General features: G+C 38.7%; 2 protein-coding genes across 5 annotated transcripts; one reads left to right on the top strand and one right to left on the bottom strand.

The window, feature by feature from the left end:
• Positions 1–156: 156 nt before the first annotated feature.
• On the bottom strand, positions 157–9,112 carry kz (putative ATP-dependent RNA helicase kurz). 2 transcript variants are annotated; one of them, XM_022847462.2, is made up of 20 exons: positions 8,826–9,112; positions 8,294–8,620; positions 7,840–8,077; positions 7,461–7,609; positions 7,088–7,309; positions 6,552–6,758; positions 6,069–6,209; positions 5,762–5,902; positions 5,393–5,605; positions 5,094–5,218; positions 4,722–4,963; positions 4,180–4,490; positions 3,833–3,984; positions 3,477–3,680; positions 3,034–3,244; positions 2,513–2,717; positions 1,956–2,266; positions 1,427–1,792; positions 897–1,048; positions 157–607 (listed from the first exon to the last, which is right to left on the bottom strand). In XM_022847462.2, the coding sequence occupies exons 3-20, from the start codon at positions 8,021–8,023 to the stop codon at positions 508–510; spliced, it is 3,636 nt and encodes a 1,211-aa protein (XP_022703197.1). In that variant the 5' UTR covers positions 8,024–8,077; positions 8,294–8,620; positions 8,826–9,112; the 3' UTR covers positions 157–507. The 2 variants fall into 2 exon arrangements, with proteins under 2 accessions (XP_022703197.1, XP_086827828.1); XM_086971702.1 differs by lacking the exons at positions 8,294–8,620; positions 8,826–9,112 and adding an exon at positions 8,696–8,716.
• Positions 9,113–9,382: 270 nt separating this feature from the next.
• Positions 9,383–13,749, top strand: LOC111268460 (ribosome biogenesis protein NOP53). 3 transcript variants are annotated; one of them, XM_022847471.2, is made up of 8 exons: positions 9,383–9,555; positions 10,170–10,459; positions 10,766–11,038; positions 11,279–11,479; positions 11,844–12,072; positions 12,560–12,825; positions 13,022–13,104; positions 13,540–13,749. In XM_022847471.2, the coding sequence occupies exons 2-8, from the start codon at positions 10,172–10,174 to the stop codon at positions 13,679–13,681; spliced, it is 1,482 nt and encodes a 493-aa protein (XP_022703206.1). In that variant the 5' UTR covers positions 9,383–9,555; positions 10,170–10,171; the 3' UTR covers positions 13,682–13,749. The 3 variants fall into 3 exon arrangements, with proteins under 3 accessions (XP_022703206.1, XP_022703205.1, XP_022703207.1); XM_022847470.2 differs by having other exon boundaries at positions 9,384–9,555; positions 10,167–10,459; XM_022847472.2 differs by having other exon boundaries at positions 9,398–9,458; positions 10,167–10,459.
• The last annotated feature ends 7 nt before the right edge of the window (positions 13,750–13,756 follow it).

Genomic DNA, 13,756 nt, shown 5'->3' with positions numbered 1-13,756 from the left:
GACTTAACGGCATATATTTTTCGTTTTTTGGGAAACTTCAGCTCAAATTCGTTTGTTTGAAAATCAACCTTTGTGTTAAGCTACATGGGATAGACAAACGTCTTAAAGTGACGACCGAATCTACATCTAGGTAAAATCTAGGAATAAATACATCCCTTATTTACAGGTTCAACATAGTTATCATATCTTTTCTTTTTAAAGTACAAAAATATGTACAGCTGACTTCTAACAACGTCAATAATCTTTTAAAAAAGGTTTTTGTTTGATTTCAACTAAAATGAGCAATAAGTAAATAACGACAGTTCCTCAAGCACAGCATTACGTTCGTCTATAATTGTACCTTATCATTGTCATAATCTTCTATATTTTTACTACATATACTATATTTTTAGGTCCTGCCTGTGTTGCAAACGTTAATGATTAATATATCATTGGACTCTAACAATATGGACTCTATAATGAATCCAGCTATCGTATACAATAATGCAGATCGCAATTGGATGTTTACTAATTTCTAGGCGGCCACGACATTTTAATTTGCCCATGGACATTAGTTTGGCACCAGTCGAGGTATGGTCTTAGCAAAAACTTCGGGTCAACTTTCCACCTAGAAACAGTAAAGCAGAGATAGTAAGTAAGCAGACTGAGGTTTGTCTGTAGTATTTTGACAGTGTTATTTTTATGCCATCTTTTGCATTCTTCAGACTCAAAATCATATTATATATATATTCGATGTCAACGATTTTTCGTGGCTCCTGGTGATTCGTACAGCAGTGGAGCTTTGGAATTCTTAAAGTTCCACGAACCGTAGCTAAGTGCGATAAGCCACCGCAGTACGCTGCATAAAAATGCAAGTACAATAAGTCTAAAATAGCAAAAAAAATCTGTTCGTTTACCTGGCAAGAAGATCAGCTCGGGAACATACGTTCGCTTTCCTCAGCGCTTCCACTAGATCAGACGCCCTCTGTGAAATGGCCGCGTACTTCTTGACGACTATCGCTGGTTGTGAGGTATACGAAGGCTTGTATTTTCTTAACTGCGTTATCACCTAGATACAGATAGCACCAAATAAAGAGAAATAAATCAATTGCGGGTTTTTTTTTTATTACAATTAACCTTGCGGCGCAGTATTGCAGGCCATGCTTCGAAAGGGAACCCATCTGCGTCGGTACAACACAAACGTAAATAAAGAAGATGAATATTGAGCTGAAAAGACGCACCGCTACTTGCTTTAGGAAAAATTAGAATTGACAATTTGAACTTGAGCTACCCAAGTAGCTACTAAGTTTGTTTAGATCTTTGATGATAACACGGGTTTTAGCAACTAACTCTAAGATTCTTTCTGTGCGTGGTTTTCGACCCCTACTAGTTTCACTATTCTGCTCACATTAAAGGCGACTACTATTTGTTTTATTTCTTAACACACCTTTCCATCAAGAAGTGCTTTAGCAAACCAGTTGAATCTTGCGGGCCAATGAGCGGGGGCCTTCATCCGTGTTTTGTCGATTTTCCAAGCAAAAGGGCCATATGTTCCTTCCACCCAAACGTATACAATATCATCACGTTCATGGTACTCTGGTGCCGGCGACTCAAGTGGCTCAGACAGGACGCACTGTTGTGGAGCGAGGACCGGCAGCCATGACGGCTCAATTGGGCAGACCATGCGTAACTGCATACGATTTCCATGTTCCTCAGTTATCTCTTGATACACCAGCCATGGAGGCTGTTCTTTATAAGATACAGATTCACCGTGCAAATATACTTGCCCATCCGTCTGCATGCTCTCGTACACCTGCAGAATTAGTAAAAAATTAATAGTTTACTTAAAAACTTTCCTTTACCTTAACGGAAATGTACCTCTAAATTAAAAAACAATTCCTAAGTAAAGCTAAATCGTTCGTTTGGAACATTAGACAAATAGTAACTCAATAATGAAATTGAGTAGCCTTGCGCACCTTGCCTGATTTTTTCCGTGCTATTCTGTCAACACAGGCGCAAAGAATGAGCTGTCGCAGAGCCAACATCTGTCGACCATCAGGCGGAGGCATCCGCGGATCGAGCGTCAGTTGAAGATCTGGAACCAGCAGATTTAATTCTTCAGTCAGCTGATAGCGCATCTTGCGGATTTCTCGTCGAGCCTCTTCTCTCAGCTGTTGAGCTAAGGGCGCTTTAGATGAACCTGACACTGTGTCATATTCGGACGCTCCAACAGCCGCTAATAATCGCCCCATGTCTCCTAGAGACCTGCACCACATAGGACATGTTGCTGCGCGTAAAAAAAAAAGACACAATGTAATCAACACATTTTATACATTGTTTCTGAGAATGACGTAAGGAACAGTCACACGCCAACGTATTTATGGACATTAAAAAAATTTTCGTTAGTCTGCTGCGTATGAACAGTGAAAAGTGTACGGAGTTCTAGATGAGCAAGAATAACATACAAGTATAAGAAAAAACAATAAGCGAAACCTTATACAAGGGTAATAGAATACAATCAGCAAGCACTCACCATTACCCTGAATAAAAGGCTCCTGCACTGCCAGGCCAGCCACCAAAGCTACGACATAGGGCATCAGAACTTTTTGCTGATGGCTGAGCGCGAGCATCTTCGCGAATCTTGGCGCCACGGGAAACAAGCTCATGGCGCGTCCTAAAGGCGTTGGAATTGAAGAATAAAGCCAAGCTTCACGCTCTCGAAGTGACAGTGGCTTCACCTACGTTTGTGACATTAAAATAATTAATTTATACTGTACTTTTATATGCTATGTTGGGTTTTAAACATTTAGACAAAAAGGTACCCACGTTTTGTAGATTGTAGCAGTAAATTGCACTTTCAAGCAGAATTAAAGCACTATGGGGCAAAATAGCAGTTACGATAAATGATTTTTTTTTGCAAGTTTAAGCGGTTGAATCGGACGTGCACAGCTTAGATCGATACTGCAAATAAGTTCTAGCTAATTCATTCAAGCATGCTTAGAGCCCATAATGAGACTCAAATAGTGACAAGAAGCTTTTGTTTTCTACCCTCACCTTCCCTCTAGTAAGGGCACGCATCTCTACTAATGAGTTTTCAGCTGCGATAAGCGCTTCCCTGGGTGGCGGAGAAGGAAACGGAAAATTGACGACTTTTTCGATACCCATACATTTCATTTGTAGCAGAAGACCCTCCACGGGACGAAGAGTCACCTCAGCAGGTGAGAATTCGATGAACTGATCATTGAAGACCGCCGCAGAGTACAGCCTACGTAATGATCCCACCAAAAAATAATATTAGATTTACTCATGCTTCGCAGGTATACACCAGAATAAGTATAATAATAATAAACAGAATAATAATAATAATAATCAGGTGTGTCGAATAAATCGCGGACGCTAGCTACGACGCCTATGTTGCATAGAGATATATGTATAGCTATGTCTAAAATGATGAACCGATTAGAGCAATCTGCAAAGTTCTGATAAACGCAACTAACCTATAACAGTGTCCAGGTCCCTGTCTGCCAGCCCGTCCTGCTCTTTGCTCAGCTGAAGCCTTCGAAATCCACGATATGATGAATTTCGAGATGCCAGTTACACGATCGTATACGCGGGTCTTGCATTTGCCAGCGTCAATTACGTATCGCACCCCTGGTATGGTAAGGGAGGTTTCCGCTACATTTGTGGCCACCACACAGAGCCTGCGTCAGATTGCAATCGCTCAATTGGTTAGTCGGTATACATAACTGCAGTTGCGGCACAAATCGCGATAATGCGCCCGTAATTTCACAGAGCCAAAAATTTATTCGGACTATAACCCTTATAAGGACTAAAATGTATAAAACGACGGTACCTCGTGCCTTCGGGTACCCGATCAAATACTTTCTGCTGTAAATGAGACGGCAACATAGCAAACATCGGTAAAACTTTCATCGGCTTCGTTTGATCTTCGGGACAATCTTTCACCAGTAGCTCCTCGTTCTCGTCGCTCGCATCTTCCAGTATCTGTCCATACAGCATAAGATAATTTCTGATAACTACATACATACTTTACTAAAATATGATAGAGACAACGACGAGAAAATGCTTCTATTTGAACGCATTCTGCAACAAAAGATATTATTGATCCAAATAAACTACCAGAATAAAGAACTGTGTTTGCCGACTATGCATTTACAGAGTTAGTTCAAGTTGTCTTACTTCTTGGTCCGCATCTTCGTCGTCCGCATAGTCCGCCGACATATCACGTTCGGTCTTTTCATCTAGCTCGCCGTCCTCGAGAGGAACGACCGAGTAACTTTCAAGGTTAAGACCACTGCAGTCATATGTGGCACTCGTTCGGGCTACGTCAATAGTAGTCACTGTTGCGTCCTGGCCTTCATCGGTAGTTGAGCTTGTATTATGAGCACTTGCCAAATCTGAGACGAGCATATTGTCCTCCTTTCCTACAGATATTCTCGTTATAGGCTTGTCGCCATCGTCTTTCGGTTCTTCGTTACTTTTTAAACTTCCTGAGAGAAAGGTGTACGATGAATTGCTTTAGGAAACGGTAGTAACATTTCATGTCTCACCCTTCTATCATTTATATACTATTATAAGCTTAAAGCTAGACAGAGGCGTATTGCAAAACAAATAGCAAAATCCTTAAAAGAAAAATCTCTTGTTAATTTTAGCAAATAGTACTTTCATCAAATATATTCCGAAAACTATAAGTTGAAAATTAACTTGCGTGTATCTAGTACCATTACTAGAGTCGCCGTTTTTCGTCGCATCAGCTTTGTCTTTTTCTTCCTTTTCCTTAAAAGGCTCCTTCATATCCATCAGGTTCTTGTTTTCCTCGCCGAATTTTCTTCGGAGTTTCGCTACCATCTGATTAACTTCCATCCGTCCGGTAAGAAACACAAGTATACCACCAGGTGGGAGATTTTTGTGTATTTTACAAATCTTTTTGAATGCATCCGCCATATAATCCTTTGGAGTCGTCCTGTTGGATGATTAAACACACAAACCAATAATGTTAAATCAATAACCTAGTCAACAATATATTGCCATTCCTCACTTTATTATTATTACAAAAACTTTGGTATCTATAATACGTAAATCGATAGTCTTACCGATTAAAGTGAATGGTTACAGGAAATTGTCTCGCTTGAACGTTGATAACCGGCGGAGGTTGTTTAAACAATCTTTCGTTTTCGATAAAATCACTAACGCGGAGAGTGGCCGACATCACGATTACCTGGCTCAAGAACCAAAACAAGTTGGCTAATCTTCATTTTTTCGAATATTAGTTGAGGTTTGAATCATACATTTATGCACTATATTGGCGTACATTTAAAACTTGATCACGTATACATTTAGTGCCCGAAGCAATATTCGAAACAATGTATTAACTTATGAGAAGTTTTTTTACCCGTAGTAATTTGCCCTTCTTCTCACGAAGTCTGACAACTCGCGATAGAAGCCCAACGGCAACGTCCGAATGCACGCTGCGTTCGTGTGCCTCATCGATAATAATCACCGAGTAATTCGAAAGACTCAGGTCAGATTCCATTTCTTTCAGAAGAACACCATCTGTCAGGAACTTCACCCGTGTCTCCTCTGTGCAATTTCCTTCGAAACGAACCTAGAATTTCGGATTCTGAGATAAGCTGTATCCCACGTGACAGCGATATTGATACCCTCAGTTCTCATGCTATTATAAGTACGATAGTAACTAAAATAAATATAGCTACTACAATTCGAAGATCCCAACTGTATAATACTAAATTGTATAGGTTACCTGATAAGAGACGACCTTCTCCCCAAGCCCTGTCTCGTACGCAACTCGTTTTGACATTGAGATAGTTGCAACTCGTCTTGGTTCCGTGATACCAATCATACCCTCGCGCGCATAGCCAACCTCATACAAAAATTGGACCAACTATGGTAGGAAGAAACATTAAATGCTTCAGTCATCACATTTAAGCTTTTTTAATTCAGAATCAGGACAATACTGCAATAATTTACAGTACGTAAGTATACATTTATTGCCGTAATAATGGCGAAAAACACGGCGCTACTATTTACAGCAAAAGTGATGACAATACCTGAGTCGTCTTTCCGGATCCAGTCTGTCCACAGATAACCGTCACCGGGTTGGTCTCAATGGTTTCCATGATTTCCTGTTCCATAGATATAATTGGAAGCTTTGACCGGTGTTCAATCACCTCTGCAGGGCGGTTAAGAACCTATTTATAATGCAAAAAAACAATCTCTCATTTACGCGTTCTTGACTGTAGTTCATACTTCTACTTTTGAAAGACTATTTTTTGCTCCGGATTTTTATGTCCATAATGTTTTTTCGTAAAAACAATGGAGCAAAACAAGTTGCTCTGAAAATGTGTTTACATAAGTACATAAAAATATAGGGCAACCTACCCCATTCAAATTAAGCTTATTTGTGTAAATTTCAACCCATCAATGCTACATCTGTATACATTTAATCATGTTTACTATTTCGGTTATTTGCTTTTGTGGGGGTAAACTGAACTAAGTTTATTACCAAATGGTGCAATAACATATGTACATACTACTGACTGCTTGCCCCTTCTTGGCTTTAGATGTCCAATGGTGGCGTTGACGTCTTGAATATCATCTTCTTCATCCTCAGTTTTTTGAAGCTCTGTTTGTCTTAGGACTTTTTCTAATTTATTTTTAACCGTTAACCGCGTTGCCTTTTCAATTATGTTGGACACGTTTTGTGATGATACTGTTCCGTCTTGCGTGTCTTCACCGCACTGAAAACAGAAACCAGTCAGGAGTGATCTATTTTTGTTTCGCGTTGCGTGGCTAGCTGTTGCTTTGTTTAGAATTATTCATGTAGCCAGCTTTTTTAACCGTTATCCAAAAGTAAGTGTTTTGTCGGCCATGCAAACATTTAAAATCAATACTTGTTGCAGGTACACATCACATACGGTAGGCTCGTTAATACCATAAAAGACTGTACAGTTCTCTCACTATGTTACGTGTACGACAGCCATTGGAAATGCTCTTTTTCAATCAATATCCATTACCAAGTTTGGGTGTTAAGTTATGCACAAGTAGATAAAAATGCAGAGCAACTTACCGTGCTAGTGTTATCCTTTTGAGAAATTGCGCCGTCATTTTCGTCGTGGTCCGAATCCTCCCCTTGACTGTCGGCCTCATTATTATCGCTATCATCTTCATCGTCTTCGTCGAAACTCAAAACGTCAGATCTTTGTGTCCTCTTTTTGTCTTCCGTAAGTTGCTTTCCCCAGGCCTGGACGCTCGGCGCCTTGCGCTTTCGCAATGATTTCAAATCCACATCCTACAAAACATATATTCAAACAGTGCAATTAAAAACCTATCCTTGCGATCATCAGAAATGTCTCTCCGATCACGCTAAATCGCTTCGATATTAGATTTTGGTTATGATATTTGATAGTATAATCTGTTTATTTGGGTTCTTTAGCTAATACCTTAGCGAGCCTCTTTCGACTTTTCGTGGTTTGTTCTTTAATTTTCGAGAGTTGTGCTACAAGGTCATCTCGGTTAACTTTTTTCTGCTTCTTCTCAAGAATCTTCAGAAGCTGTTTCCGTTTCTTCTTACTTAAGTTCAGAGCCGGCTCTGAAACGATATTAAATATTAAAAAAAAAACCCGAAGACAATAAGACTACGAAAAAAAAGGGCTTAATTTACACAAACTATATACGATTCACGTGTCCACTTCAAATTCTCAAGATAACTGACGCCGGCTATGGACTTAATCGTACCGTAGCAGTACGTCAATGTATCAAAACCATCTGATCACAGGTTGCCAGATGAGAGAATCGACAAATATAGACAGCAATACTCACTTTGAATAGCAGCACCTTTGCGGAGGATGTTTTTTTTCAGAGGCTTAGCTGTGCCGTCTTGCGCTTCAGGTAAAATCTCAGCGTTGGGATCTGTTTCCCCTGGAGCGTGTCCTTTATCTCGCAGCAGACTTTCCTGAACTTCCTTGTATCGGAGGAGCTTTTTCAATTTCTTTATTCTGCCCATCGCAGCGTACAAGTTCTCACGTGTCCTATGCACTTATTTACTCCGACCTGAGGACTGAATACAAGATAAATTACATGAACGTCAAACTGCAGCACCTATTAGAAGATGCCAAGTGTTCTAAACCTTTTTTATATTCTTCGCAGATTTTCAACGCAATCCAAATAAACTATACATTATCGAACGTTTTCATGTGGGTGAAACTAGAGTGTTTATAGAATAATTCGTACTTTAGCACCATGCTAATATATACATAAGCAGCGCGGGCAATACCTTTTTTTATGGTCTTTTTTCGATAGTTTTGATTCGACAGTCATCAGACGTATCCGGGCCGCACAGCCCGATCTCTGAAGGGTCAGGTTTTACGTAGAAAAGTGCGAAAATTTTGCACGGGTAACTTGTTGTACAGTCAAGTTTGTCATGACAATCGTCGATGTTTATGAAAGTTCCACCAGGTTATTACTGTAACGATATCTTGTCATCCTTGAGTAAGTGATCCTTTGTCACTTGTAAGTTGTTCCTCTGAGTCGTATCGCAAAGTTCAAAAAAAGCTGCGACTTATCATAAAGTACCGGAAAAAATGACGATCTTTACTTTTCCCTGGTAAAAACATTCATGAGAAAAGCATAATGTTATTAAGTTAAGTGTTAAGCATAAAGTTAAAAAAGTGTGTACCTTGCTGGTTATCCTTTCCGTACAACTTTTCATCGTTTTCTTTAATACAGCACCTTTAATTATTATATGGTGGTCTTAATGTCGAATGTCTATCTAATCAATCTCCAACAAAGTTAGGAAACCCACGTACAATAGGGTGCAGAATAAGTTTATTACGTCGATCGCGCATATACAAGTCCGTGCCACTTGCAGGAAGAATGAATCACCATTACACTATGTACACAACAGCAAATCAAGGCAGGCGCCACATGAGGAACTTTCTCTTGCAGAAGTTAGCCCAGCTGTATTGCTACAGTTTGAAGTACCACTTATTGCTCTAGGCGAGTATACCAAGCCCGTTTTCTATTAACCAAGTTCTGTTAGAGAACACTGTTTTAATATGGATCGAATATACATTGCAGATTCATGTAGTAGCACGTGTGTTTATTTACAAACATCTGGCCCGCAAGCGCAAAATTTTGAATGCACTACAACAAATGTATTGCTGAACAAAATGGGTGCTTTCAGTAGTATTTAATACATGCGAAATGACTTAACAATGCTCATAAGATTAAACACTAAAACCGACATTTCTACCTGAGAAAAATCCACTTGTATAATAACTAGTATTCAATCCAGGTATTTTTCTTTTCTCTAAAATTTAGTCAAAAAAATCCGTCTCTCCATCAACATGGCGGCGGCCATCTTAGTATAGAACCACGTGCATACGAAGTGTTATTATAGTGAAACTTAGTTTTACAGATACACTTTATTAATATTTAAGGTTTGTATTCAGCTGACCTGAAATAATCAAGCGGCTTTCAGCTTTTGTCATAAGCGATTCAGAATGTACTTACGGTACATTTTTTGTTGGTAAGAACGTAAGTTTATCCATTTTAACTTGTGCTTTATTCGGAATTATATAATCGTTAGTGTCAATGTCAGGTACACGAAAAGTGTAACCCGTCAAATAATATTTAAAAAAAAAAAGAAGTAAATCAAATGGCATAGAAAAATCTTATTATGAAATCAGATATTATACAGGGCTGTTACTATAGCCTCCTGGGATATTAGCGGAAGTAAGTAATAGCATCTTGTGCTACCCTAGACTCTTTTTTTTGTGTAAAATAGGCCGCTCAAATATATTTTTAGACCCTTAGTTGCAAGAGTGGACAAAAAGCCTTACACGACTTCGCTATTGCTACGTTCGTCGTTATAGTGCATTTAAAGATTTTGAAGGTCGCGAACATTTTATATAGTAAATTACTCAGATTAGAATTGAACTTTTCGCTCGTGTAATGTAGACGAGCCGTTTAGTTAATATATTTCTGCATGACAGAAAGTAAGTTATAAATCACTATCAAGTAAGGGTAACTTTGTATCAGAAATGGAATAGTAAACCGCTTGAGCAATGTCATGGTGCAGTTGATGATTTTTTTTAAATAAAAAATATCAATTGAACTTTTTCATTTTTGAACAAATTATTTGGCAGAAGTTATGCGTGACCAAAAAATGGACGAGCTGCAGGCCTCGTCTATGGATCCTGCCACAGAAGACGGAGCGACAGGGAGGAAGAAAAAAGTTCGCGAATCTAAAAACCGTAAGAAATATTGGAAGAAGGCAGATATTACAGAGGTCGACGAATATCTAGAGGATCAACGCTTCAATGAGCGTGTGGGTGGTGATGTGTCTAACAAAGAGGATACCCAATTATTCCTGCTAGATAAAAGTACAGATGAGGCAGGCGAAAGGCGATTCCAGAAGAAACGATCCGAGATCCTTAAAGTCTGTACATACGTTCTATCTCTTACCCATGATTAATCTTATTAAGCAGTGATATATCGAATTTTCCATATGTTTATTAATATTGGTTGTCATCTAAACTCTAGCATTAGCAAGGCAAACGCTGACTTTGGTCATTAATCCAGTTAATATTTTTTGACGTAGGGAAAAAGGAGCAGAAAAGGTGCAAACGGAAAAGAGAGGAAAACGAGTGAAAATTAAATATTCAAATATTTACTTTAATTTTGCTATGATTGTATATAGCTTAGGAAAGTGTTTTAGGTTCATGTGTTGTTCGATCATTTTTAGGAACCTTTAAGGTGCCATTCTATTCTTGACCAACGATCCAAGGTTCCTGTCCCATACACGAAAAGTCGAGTCAAGATGGCTGATGAACGCAAGAGCGCCATCCACCTCGCTAAAGAGCGGGCAATTATTGCACAAAGGGTGGATCAGTCAAAGAAAGGTGCGGCAAAGCGACGTCAAGAGAGAGAGCAAGAAGAGAAAAAGACGAAGTGCAGAACGTTAAACAGTCAAACCGAAATCTTTGATCTTTGGGGTTCTCAAAAGGAAAAAACCGAGGTAATCTTTGCATTATTTTACTGCTTGTATAATAATAGTAGATCCTCTATTTGATCAAAAAAACTCTTAAGTATACTGTGTTCTTTTCATTTAGAATTTGCAAATATTAAACTAAGCTTCAAGATGTAATATGCATTATATTTTTAAATTAATTCGAGTAATATTGGATTCCTGTTAGTTATGCTGGAAACAAAGATTGTTTTCGTTATTATAACCTGTATGATAATTTTTGATGGCCAGAACACTGAGGCCGATTGCCATATTGACGTCGTCGAAGCACCTGAAGATGCGACCTATTTATCGAAGGATCAGCAAACTTATTACGCACCATCAACACGTCCAAGCCGTCCTAAAGTGCCCGCTCTGCGTTACAAAAAGCCATCGAAACTGCCCGCGGTTGAAGTTGCCAAACCTGGCGCCAGTTACAGACCCACTTTTGAGGTAAATGGAAACGTTTGACGCTTACTTCAACAAACGTTTACTTGACATTTAAAATGAAAATATTTGACTTACGCTGTTCTATAACTGCTGACAAAGCTGACTAACCGATATATTTGGAAATAGATTTTTACAGCATCATGTTTGATAGTATTTCTTGATTTCTAAAGGTTAAGCATCATCCAGTCATCCGATCATGAGTGTTAATTTGATTATTAAAGATTCTTTGTTAGATTATATATATATATATATATATATATGTGTGTGTGTGAATATATATATATATGTGTGTGTGAGATTTTGATTTTCGTTGGTATCCATTAAATAGCTGCATTTTTATGCCGTATGAAATTGGTCGCTGATCCAGGATCACCAAGAACTTTTATCGGAAGCACACGAGATTGAAATAGAAAAGCTTCGCAATGAACAGCATCTCGAAAGGGTGCTTACGTCCCTTTTCCCGACGAAAGAAGAGGCGAGGAAGATCGAAGTTGAAAACAAGAAGCAAGAAGCCGTTGGTATTCTCTACTCGGATGATGATGACAATGATGGGAACGAGGACGAAGACAATAATGCGGAGGTAGAAGAAGCAAACGGTTAGTAAGCTGTTATGTGCAAGCTGTTCTTAACTTCTGTTTGTTAATTACTTGTACAAGACGTTCTACTGTGCCCAACTAGCCGCACCTGTTGGATTTTTTCATGAGCAAAAAATGTGTTTCCACATTTTTTATCAGTTCCGAACAATAGGTATGATGATGTCGATGATGATAAAAAAGGTGATTATACTAGTTTATATTTGTAGACAGAGATCTATGGTCGAATGGATTCACTCTCAACGCAATCAGGCGAGACTCAGAAGAGTCTCGCCTGATTGCGTGTTCAGGTTCAAAAGGCTACGCCATAAGAACTATTCGACTCACTGTAATCAACTTGAGTTAATAAATATTGATTTTTGGTAATGAATTTTCTTATTAGACCAACAATTGTTAATGAAAAATGATTTTTATGCTCATTTTAACGAGCGCCGATTGAAGTTTCAATCAATGCAACTAGCATTCTAAGCGGTTCCGTATTTTTTCGCAGGTAATCCACGGGTACTAGCCGAGAATCGGAAAACTCGTGTACAGCGGAATCGTCAAAAGGCTCATCAAGAACGTCTGAGGGCTATAAAACTTGCAAAAGAAAAAAAGAAGTTTGAATCGCAGTTTGGCCGCATCGGTGTCTACTGTAAGGAGATCAAAAAGGCAAATAGGCTTACACAAAAGAGAATAGAGGAACGAAAGCAAAGGGAGATCGATGCCATGTACCTGCCCCGACGCCTCGGAAAATACAAATATCGACCGCAAGACGTACGTGTTGTGTGAAAAGTAAACTCCAGTTAAGCGAAAATTGATAACGACAGTTTTTAAGAACTATTTCCGATTATCTCTGTCTTGTGAAAAAAGCACACCATACTGGAATAACAACAACATTTGGCTTAATAGATTGCTCTGCCTAATCGTAGGTTTAAATACGTTAGTTTTTTTTATTACTCGTTCATTTTAGATTGAACTGAAGCTCAGCGATGAAATTCCCGCAAGTCTTCGCCAACTGAAACCAGAGGGAAGCATCATGATAGATCGTATGAGGTTAGCAAACGACGATTTTTGTTATCACCCAATTATAAACAATATGGCCTATTCATCAAAAATAATTAATCTTTTTATTTTCGGGTTTATTCTTTCTTCCTTTCCTCTCTTTCGAGCTCAAATATATATATATATATATATAAAGCGAAGTCTGAAAGGGCAGCAAACCAGGTAACGAACAACTTAAATTAGTATTTTTTGTCAACAACATTTCCACGTGTCAAAAGTATTTATATTTGGGAGATATTTCGATCGTTGAAGATAAAAACAGTTCGATAATGCTCTATTCCTGCGTAATAAATAAGCCACAAGGTGACTCAGCTTCATTTATGATACATACTTCATCTTATTGTATATGAAGTACAAGTGCGTAGCAATTTCATTGCTTGTTTTAACCCAATTTTTATGGCTGTATTTGATGCATTGTTGTTGTAGGTCTTTCGAAAGGCGTAATTTAATTGAGCCGCGACGCAAAATTATGCGTAAGAAGATGTGGACGAAAAAAGTATACAAGCGGTCCTACAAAAAGGGATTCGAAGACGTCTTATCGACCCCCAAAGCCGATGGCTTAGCGTAAAAGGAAGTGGTTAGAAAATAGCGCTTTTCCGTATACACATAAAATAAATGTTGCGTACTTCTCCCGCAGTTCTGG

The sequence above is a fragment of the Varroa jacobsoni genome, unplaced genomic scaffold, assembly GCF_002532875.2.
Source record: "Varroa jacobsoni isolate VJ856 unplaced genomic scaffold, vjacob_1.0 scaffold_1290, whole genome shotgun sequence".
NCBI classification, from domain to species: Eukaryota; Metazoa; Arthropoda; class Arachnida; order Mesostigmata; family Varroidae; genus Varroa; species Varroa jacobsoni.
This window is presented reverse-complemented; position numbering and strand designations above follow the sequence as displayed.

Bases quoted from the DNA above. Each gene is read 5' to 3' on its own strand.
- kz (XM_022847462.2), bottom strand. From the start codon at position 8,023: ATGGGCAGAATAAAGAAATTGAAAAAGCTCCTCCGATACAAGGAAGTT. The intron at 6,210-6,551 runs GTATGTACATAT...CATTATAAATAG, and splicing joins GAAGGGGCAAGCAGTCAGTA to GTTCTTAACCGCCCTGCAGA. The intron at 1,049-1,426 runs GTGTGTTAAGAA...ATCTGTATCTAG, and splicing joins AAGCACTTCTTGATGGAAAG to GTGATAACGCAGTTAAGAAA.
- LOC111268460 (XM_022847471.2), top strand. From the start codon at position 10,172: ATGCGTGACCAAAAAATGGACGAGCTGCAGGCCTCGTCTATGGATCCT. The intron at 10,460-10,765 runs GTCTGTACATAC...GATCATTTTTAG, and splicing joins AACGATCCGAGATCCTTAAA to GAACCTTTAAGGTGCCATTC. The intron at 12,826-13,021 runs GTACGTGTTGTG...CGTTCATTTTAG, and splicing joins ACAAATATCGACCGCAAGAC to ATTGAACTGAAGCTCAGCGA.